This window comes from Amblyomma americanum, chromosome 2, assembly GCF_052857255.1.
Source record: "Amblyomma americanum isolate KBUSLIRL-KWMA chromosome 2, ASM5285725v1, whole genome shotgun sequence".
Classification (NCBI taxonomy): domain Eukaryota; kingdom Metazoa; phylum Arthropoda; class Arachnida; order Ixodida; family Ixodidae; genus Amblyomma; species Amblyomma americanum.
In genome coordinates this window covers 13,749,261-13,758,661 of record NC_135498.1, presented here as the reverse complement: position 1 = coordinate 13,758,661, position 9,401 = coordinate 13,749,261, and the positions used below count along the sequence as shown (strand labels likewise).

At 50.2% G+C, this 9,401-nt stretch overlaps 1 protein-coding gene across 3 annotated transcripts in view; it reads right to left on the bottom strand.

Annotated features, from left to right (window-relative positions):
- Positions 1 to 1,489: 1,489 nt before the first annotated feature.
- Positions 1,490 to 9,401, bottom strand: part of LOC144120613 (uncharacterized) — a 28,244-nt gene continuing 20,332 nt past the window's right edge. For all 3 annotated transcript variants that reach the window (XM_077653207.1, XM_077653208.1, XM_077653209.1), the window contains 2 exons: positions 5,875 to 6,008; positions 1,490 to 2,207 (listed from right to left, as the gene is read on the bottom strand). In XM_077653207.1, coding sequence (XP_077509333.1) covers positions 1,632 to 2,207; positions 5,875 to 6,008 — 710 coding nt within the window. In that variant the 3' untranslated portion in view covers positions 1,490 to 1,631. The remainder of the gene's footprint in view (positions 2,208 to 5,874; positions 6,009 to 9,401) is intronic.

Below are 9,401 nucleotides of genomic sequence, written 5' to 3'. Positions count from 1 at the left end.
GGCCAAGGAGTGGCTTATGCAAGAGAATTTAGTTGCTGGATACAAAAAAAATTGGGGGCAATGAGTTAGATTGGTGCAGAGGAAATGCGATAGCATTCTTCTTTCACTCGCCAATACCCCCTTATAGTCCTTTTACTGCTACCAGCACAATGGCACAGTGGTTAGTTGATGCGTCACTACATTGGCAGGTGGCTGTTTCAAACACCCACCGGTGGGGCTTGTGAGACACAGGTTGCTCTTTAAGAGTAATGTGAAAGGAGTAGCTCCTGAAATCCTGATTTTTGCACATGTAGTTCTTTGGGAGGGTGCATGTAGGCCTGCTGTTGCGCGAGTCATTTTCTTTGTAGACTTTTTCGTTTTTAGTGAGTCATTCTTCGTCCGCCATCTCCCCTACAAATGGATGGAGGAGAGGGGAACAGCTGACAGATGGCAGGTAGAGAGAGGGAAATCCCCCTAAACACCACCGGTGGAGGCTTCACAGAGGCGCCGACGGACAGTTTTCACCTTCATGACCCTCCTAATACTATCGCATTAAAAAAAGAGGAAAAGCATAAAGCATCGGGACTGCCTTGTCCCGACCACAAGGGGAACTGTTACATCAGCAAGATGGCTCACGTGAAGGTGGCGCATTAAGGTCAAGCGATGCATGCTCCCCACTACAGAGTTAGTTACTTCTTTTTCATCTGGAGTCGCCAGCTTCTATGCATAGGATACAAAAACCATTACCTTGGAGCCCAGCAAAGATGGCCCCTTTTTGGAAGCAAGTTGCAAGTAATGCCCGAGTCTTATTAAATCTGAACCCTCTACATATGCCCTGTGGCTGTGCACACTTGATCCTTGACCTAAGGACAGAGCATTGTCTTCCACACCATTCGCCTCTGGGCATGAGACAGCGTTAGGAAAGTACAGTGAAAAGACACTGCCTGCACTTTCTCGTCCAGCCTTGCAGAGCCTCATCACAAGTAATTGTGTCGAATATATTCTGCTCGTTGGGAGTTATGCTCTGTCGTTTAATTATTCTTTTGCTTCTATTCAGTATTCCAGTGGCCGTGGTGCGGAGATGCAGCAAAAGCAATCCTTACAAGAAAGATACGACAGGCTATCTGTGACGCTCGTAATGGACGAATGACTGAAAAGCCAGACAGGCCATTGTAGCAACCCTTATGTGTAACTGTGGCAGACACTAGGGTAGCGAGGGCACATCATGGAGGAAGGGTGTATTGAGGTTAAAACTGGCATGGATTATGCATTGCATATACGTAACGTCTTGATGGCTATTTAAAGGAATCTGTGTGCTTAACATGTTGCTGTTCTTTGTGTATTCATGCTTGAACAGTGCAAAAAGAGATGGAATAAAGACAAGACAGGGAAAGCTCTGACTGAAGCTTTTATTCCAGAACATTAAGCTTAGCAAGGACTGCACAATGCAAGGACACTCATATTCGTGAACGTTTGACCCGGTTCGCTGTATTCAAACATGAACCCGTACCAAATGGCCCAGCTCTCGTTTACAATCCAACGTCAGTAATGACCTTCCCCAGCGCAAGGTCATCGTGAAATTCTTTCGCATAGCTCTAAAACCAAAAGGGGCGCCTAGTAGCCTGTTCTTTAGGAGAAACCGTGGCGGCCCTTCACTGGCGTGTCGCAACATCCGTGCCAAGTGCCACCATTCCGGGCAGGTGGCTGGCACTGCCCCAGACAAGCTTGTCAATGTTCTTTTCGAGCAGCTTGTCCGCGGCACGGCCCCTATGGTGGGCCAAGTTGCGTCGCAGCGTGTCCAGACTGGATGCAGCGCTTACAGCACCGCTCGACCGGCGGCCAGACACCGCCCGGCGCACGGGAGGCGCCAGTAGCGCCCCTAGCGGTGCGCAGCTGCTGCGGCGAACCAGGCCGCGCACACCGTGCGGCGTTTGCACGCAAATCCAGTCGCGATCCCCGTAGAGCGCTGTCACCAGTGCGCCCATGGGTAGCAGCAACGACTGCGGGCCGCCCAGGTGGAGCCGCGCACACCGCATCACCACCATGGCCACCTGAGCGGGACACTTGGCCGATGCCCGCCGAAGCTCGACTTCGGGCCAATCGGCCGCCTGGGGAACCTGGGGAGCGGCGCTCTGGCTGGCGAGGCCGTACGCCTCCTGGCGGCAGCAGCAGCAGCAGCTTTTCCGCAGTGGTGCGGACACGGAACAGTCGCTGCAGCTGTCGTCCTCCTGCACGGTGTTTGACAAATGTCGAGGCACCAGCTTTTCGCAAGAAAAATATTGTCACTCTAAACGGTTTGCGGGATCAGTTGGTGCCTTGAAGGAAAGAATAGCCGCAATCACAACACAGTGCAGTTGATTTATTACACATGGCAGCATCCGTCATAGGGCTGTTCACAGGACTCCAATATGACAATTAGTAGGCCTCCCAACCAAGCAGACAGCCAATGCTGCTACAGCTTGATTGGAGAGGCGCCACTGACCAAGGTTTCATTTATGCTGAACATGATTTTAACGCGGGAAAGGTGAAGCGGTTAGGATAGTCATAGCTTAAAAGCGCGGGTCATGGAACGCCGCATCTAGACTGCAAGGGTCGCAAATTGTGATCTTGGCGAGTTGACACAGGCTTTTCCCAAGCTTCTCGATGTCCTCGACACACGGACAGTAATGTGCACGCCAAATGAGACTTAAAGGCTTTAATTATTGTTGCATTTTACTCTGCCAGTTCCCCGCTCATTAGTGTTCCATTTGCAAACTGTCACGCTATATAAACAATTGCCGCATCCATAACGTCATTAGATGGTGTATACCGCTCGAAAGGTTGGTTGGTTGGCAACAACTTTGTTTATAGTCTTGCAGAGCGAAAGGTCTCTTCAAATGTTTTTCTGACATTCGTGGCTATTGTTATGAATCATCAGCGTTCCGAAGCTCGGAGGTGATAGGGGCTCTCATCCTCGGCTGTCCGAAACTTGGGGCTCTGTAGGTGTTGATAACCCCTCTATACGACTTCGAAGCCAGCCCCTTGGGCTGTGTATAACATTAACAAAGGCTGTACATTGTGGACACGAAAGGTGGCGTCACTGACGAGATTTCATCGGAGCACGGTGAATGTAAACATTGCCGAAAACCCCATTTCGAAAGCCACCGCACCGTGACGAACTAGATAGGCATCGTTGCTCAAGGACGCGGCCATACGAGAGTGTAACCGTGAGCCAGACATTGGCTTCGGAACTCGACTGCACATCTCGTTCGGTACTTTAATTCCTGACGAAGTCAGCAAAGCATAACATCTGCATGCATCCTGCAGTAGCTTTTACCAGCGGTATGTGGGTGAACCTGCCAGTATTGACGTACGACACGTCAACTAGACCGTTTGCCGATACTTTTGCTTTCAGTGTGTTTGGAGCAAAATGTAAAAAAAAATATTATAAACTTTCTGTGAGCACACATACGTCGGTCTCGTTTCCAAAATGTCGCATGGCCTAGGTTTATATGTACAATGAATAGACGGAGGTCGACCTCTAGCGTGTAACTCCGAATTGAGGGAAAGGGAACGATCACCGACGCGCCTAATCACCTACAGGAAAATAGCGCGAGGCTCAAATTTCCAGATATCTGTCATAAAAATGCCCATGGTTACGAAAAGGCCACCGCACACTCAACCGTAAGAACTATGAGGAAGTGGCCCAAGTGAAAATGTAACACTTTGCAGATTGATCACTTGAGCCAAGACAAAGTATTTCTTGAAAGCTCGGAAGAGATAACGTCGCTGAGTGCCTCTTAACAGGCGCAGCAAGAGTAGGCCAAAAGCCATGACCTTTCGCGCTATAGAAGGAACTGGCGTGCTGCACTTGAACGCTTGCGTTGAGTGAAATAAGAATCCCGACAGAAAGGTATCGGCACTGCAGGGCACAGCAAGAAATACTCTAAACGACTTAATTTTTTACGAATCGCACATATATAGCTCCCGAAAAACGGGTCCCGTGAATAAGAACTCTATGAAAGCGGAGTTGGCCATGCTGACCTCTCAACAATCATTTTTATATCACCACGCATAAAATGCTTAACGGTTTAACAGCGTTACATCGCAGCAAGCATTGTCTACAGTGTCCTCGCTTGTCTGGTGGACGCTGCGCAATGTCGGGATACGAGGACGAAGAATGTGGCTCCACAATCTGTGGCTAAGCAGATTTGCAGCGGCCTGCTCATGCTTATTAAGCAGACGCGCGTCGCAGCAGCCACGTCCGCCAAAGCGTCAGCGGTGGCTGCTTAATTCTTCTTACTAACTGCTGGATTAACAGCATGCTGTAAAAAATACGGCGCGCAAAGAAGTTACGGATGTAAGGGCTATTACCTAACATGCCTACACCCTATCGATGTGCATGCACAGCATTTGGTGATGCTATACTTGAGACATTCAATCAGTTGTTCACTAAGCAGAACAGTGCAAGCTGTCATTAAAGGGACACCGAGGTCAAATTGAAGTTCACCTGTATGATAGACTATGGAATTCTAACGACAAGGAGACCACAGTCGCCGTAAACGGAGCTTTTGTAAGCTATCAAATACCGAAAAACGAAATACAGCGCCATCGGTGGCTGATTTCTCAAATGAAGAGCGTGCGTTGACACTGATCACAGAGGCTATACTACCTTGCCATTCACTATTTAACAGTGGAAACCTATTCTATTCGGTAAGGACGTCACGAGTTTGAGTCAACTGGCGGGAAGATATTTTAAAATGCAATTTTCCCTTCGATAAATGCGTCCTTTGCTGCCAGAAAAACGTCGGCATGCCCAGAAGGAGACAAATAGTTCACCTTTAATGAGAAAATAGTTGCATGCAGTTGCCCTTGGTGTCCCTTTGAAGGGAAAGGTCGAAAACTTTCAGCGTAATCTCGTGCTAAGGATACTAAACCGGATGGAACGACGTGTGCTCCGGGGCTAAAACGGTCTAGATAGATATAGATAGATAAAGAGGAGGAGGTAAAGGCAGGGATGTTAACCAGAACGGGGTTCCGGTTGGCTACCCTGCACTGGGGAAGAGGGATTAGGGGGCTAAAAGGAGGAAGAGAGAAGGGGAAAAAGGCATAACACACACACGCACAACGCTGTCACAATTTGTCACTCAATCCAGTCGCTCTCAAGTAGGCAAAGAGTGCCTTGTATGCCTTGAGGGCAGTCGACTGCTGTGGCCACGGACCGAGGATCTTTTGCTCTGTTAATGGGCGAGGATCGAGGCGGTCCAGGGCACAACACAGTGTATGTTTTGCACTCGCAAATGCAGGGCACTCACAGAGAAGATGAGCGATGGTCTCCTCACAACCAAAGCTTTCACAGGCAGGACTGTCGGCCATCCCCATCCGGAAAGCATAGTGGTTGGTAAAAGCAACGCCGATCCATAAACGGCATAACAATGTTGCGTCGCGACGTGCTAAGTTACGTGGAAAACGAAGGCGCAGTCCAGGGTCCAGTGCCTTGAGGCGGAGGTTGCAAAACTCTCCCGTGTTCCACGCTAAAAGTGTGAGCTCCAGCGCCAAAGGGCGAAGCCTACACGCTGCGTCAGGTCTAAAAACGGTCTAAAACGGTGTAAAAACAGCTCTCGCTTTATGAGAACTAGGCAATACACGTTGACAAAAGTAATGCTCAAGGCCAATGATGGTTTCTCGTTTGATCGCCAACGCATTTGCTCTACTCCTTCAGCCATTGCAGCATACTATAGCTTGCTCTCGGTATCCGTTGCTCATCGTCTCCACTACGGTGCAAGAAGGTTTAGTGGGTTGTGTTTCCGCCGCCTAGACAAGCGCACACTGTGCGATCATCTCACATGTGTAAAAATCAGCGCGGTCCACGGTATCCACTGCGTTCCTCGCAACAAGATATGAAATATCTCTTACGTCTGAGAAGTCATTGTCCTCGTCACTGCCGCAGCTGAAGTCGTCGAGATCGCCGATACCATGGAGATCGTTGGTGCTGCAATTGAAGTGTACGATGTTGGGAGAGTCCATCGGCGGCTTGTTCTGTGAGGACCCTGTGTGAGCAACAGAAACATGCAGTCGGACGTGAGCTGTTCGCGACGCAAAGTACTGCCCAGGAATTGGCGATATATTTTTTTTTACCTATATGCATTCGATGCTCACTATTCAGAGATAAATGAATTATGAGGCACGTCATCGAAGAAGGAGAAAAGTAAGGACAGCTTATTTACATTTACTTCGACATAGGTTAACGCAGATGCGTGTTGTTCTTGACCTCTTTTAAAGAAAAAAATATTTTTTTTTATGGCCACTCTAGAGTCAACACTGATAATCCCACCAGTGTGCAGTCCTATGTATGCCTAGAGTAGCACTTCCTTCTTCCCTTCTGGGCTATAGTCGTATACAACTCTAGAATGAAGCTCCAAATGCCCCTCAAAGGAGCCTCTCCAGCCAGTGGCATAGTTTTCAAATAATTGAATTCAGCGCACCGCCAGAGGGCGAACACAGGTGAGTGAACGGGACATGCGTTGTGAACTCTTGGAAATTGTGAAGTACAAAGCGAACATCCAAAGGCCGGTCCATAACACCGTGTGTGGTTTTTAGATGTTTGGCAGACGTCATGATCCTGTACCGAAGCCGCTCTAACGTAGGCTGCTAGAGGTATTCTTTATCCTCAGGTAAGCTGGAGACAGGCCACCAGCAGCTGCTCTTGCCTATATAACAAGAGAAGCGGACGCTTACACTGCCTGGGGGGGGGGGGGGGGGGGGGGGGATTTTGATTATTGTGTGTATTTGCTACCCACAGTGCAGCTCCTTCTTGCACCACGAGCGAGTAAATTGCGGTCGCCGAAGCTATGAGAATTCCAGAGGTAACGTGCTTCAATGTTACTGCTCGATATAGGTGAATCCCTGGTTTCCAGGGCCGTCCACACAGATTTACTACCGGTGAAGACAATGAGCTTCGAAGTGTCTGTACATGAAGGGAAACTTGGGCATCGCTACCAGGCGTACAAATTTGATTCCAGGTAGACGTTTTGAGCCATAGAGCTCAGTACGCTACCTCACAACCGCTCGTAACCGCGTCTGTGCACCGAAAGAATTTGGGGGACTTCTTAACCGCGCTCTTAAAGAGAGAAGTGCGATAACATTTGGTGGCGTGCTATGGGCAGTGAGTGTCCAACGTTCTTGCGATTTTCCCGCCAGAACTCCGGTTGGACCCTGTTCCATTACCCTCATATGGTATGCAAAGAGTCATTCCCCTTCTATTGTATGTTCGAGCACTTTCCATCGGATTACCATATGGGATTGTGTTAACCTTTCCCACTGTTCCTCATTAATTCACCCACTAATCCACCTTAATCTGTTTTTTGTGGGGGTACTTCCAACATTTTGGGTGTCCTTTCGAATTATCGGGGCCGGGTAGGCCGACTTCCAAATTTGGTGGGGTCCTCAGATGTTCAAATTTGGCGGTGCCCAATGATTGGTCCACTGGTGGACACGTGGTGTCGATGACGTTACGACCCTCTAATCACATCGATAGATCGCGGGGAGACTGCGGCTATTTGTGTTTGATCAGTGGCGGTTCAGTGGCAGTGGCAAGAGAGTTAAATGGTAGAAACAGCGCTGCGTGCTGGCTTGGACCGAGTCCATGACGGAGGCCGTAGGAAAGGGCTCCGGATAATTTAGACCACCTGGGGTTCTTTAACGTGCGCTGACGTCGCACAGTACACGGACCTGTAGAATTTCTCCACCACTGAAAATCGACCGCCGTGGCCGGGATCGAACCCGCGTCTTTCTAGTCAGCGGCCGACCGCCATAACCACTGAGCCACCGCGGCGGCTCCCTGCATGCTGGCGTCACCATTGTCAATCATTCCGCGAACAATTTAACGCTGATCCTTCGTTGTACACTGTGGGTAAGCGGCTGTAAATTGTTTTGTAGCGACAGCTACATTACGGTAGCATTCCGAGCCTTCGGCGTGGCGGCGCCGTCACCCTGTGGCTGCGCCACCACGCTGTCACGTGGTTGGTCACGTGATGCGGAGCAGCTGCCGGCGCCGTGGTTGGTCACGTGACCAAGTTCCACGCGGCCAGCTGTAGCTATCGCATCACTTTAGGTTTAACCGGAGCTAAACCACCGCCAATTTTTAATGGCGCCAGCGAGTCCACACCGAGTGAGGGGGTTCGCGTCTCTGTACCATAACCAGAACATCCCAACTACGATAGCAACAATAGACAGAACAGCCGCGAGACCTAACATAACACAGCCGTACGTTGGCAAGCGTTGCTCCAGCAAAATGCTTCAAAGAGAATGAATCACTTGGGGAAGCTGGCCAGATGTGCCACGCACTGTGATAATTAACCCGCTATACCGAAGACAGCGGTGCAAGGCTAGCGACATGTCTTTTTTTTTCTTTTTTATTCTTCAGCAACCGCGGCAGCGACTCGGAATGCGAGCAGCAGCGCCGCTTGCGTGGGCGCGCGTCGAGGCCCGGGGCAGCGGCGGTAATGGCGGGCGGGCGCCCTGTCGACACGCGGCCGGCGGTTCAGAGGTCGGGGTCAATCGCGGCCCGCTTATCGCGAGCGCCATCGCCCCGCGGCCGACCACGGCCGCCTCTAGCTGCGCGCGGTTCAGGCGTAGCTTAGAAACGCCGAACATGCCTGAAAGAAATGACGTCGCATCAGACAAGGGGGTAAAGTGCGCCGAGGGTATACGTTGTATACTAGCCCTCGCCGGTGCCATCATGGTGCTTCTACTTAGGATATTGTCTAGAATGCTTAGACGAAATCACTGCTCTTTGTTTCAGCATGCGCTGGAATATGTTAAAAGGGACGCTGAGGACAACGCTACCAGTTTTTTTTTTTTGTTAGTAAAATCCGACAGTTAGGCATTTTGTGGCTTTATTGCCGCTTCACCGGCAGCGTGAGGTGCATTTATTGCTAAGAGATTTCGAGCCCAAGGTGAAAAACCTTTTCCCGCCGCTACAATTCAAACTCAGGACTCTTTTGACGACGATATGGGAGAAGAGTGACGTAAAGAGGCAGAAACGGGAACGAGGACTCCGTGATTGCTGGTTGCGAGGGCTGCGCTCCCGCCTAGCAGCAGCCGAAATGAAAACCATACTGCCGGCCGGACGAAGAAGGCCTCTATCAGCCGTCGTCACTTCGTTTACATTTGAGCCAGTGTTACGATGGATCCCGTTCCCGATTTCGACAAAGAAGTTCTAGCAAAGAACTGCGGCCTGCATTCAGCGACCTCAACCCTACAGCGTGCGATGTTTTTGAGGGCTGAGGCGGCGGGCCTGGCAAGGAAGTCCTAGGGACAAGGAGTCGGCAGCCTCGCTGTCACCGCCGAGCCACTATCACGACTGATGTGTAGCTAATGGTACGTGCGGGCATATTTTAATTTCTGTAATAATAGTCCTCGCAGGGCTGGTTATGCAGCCC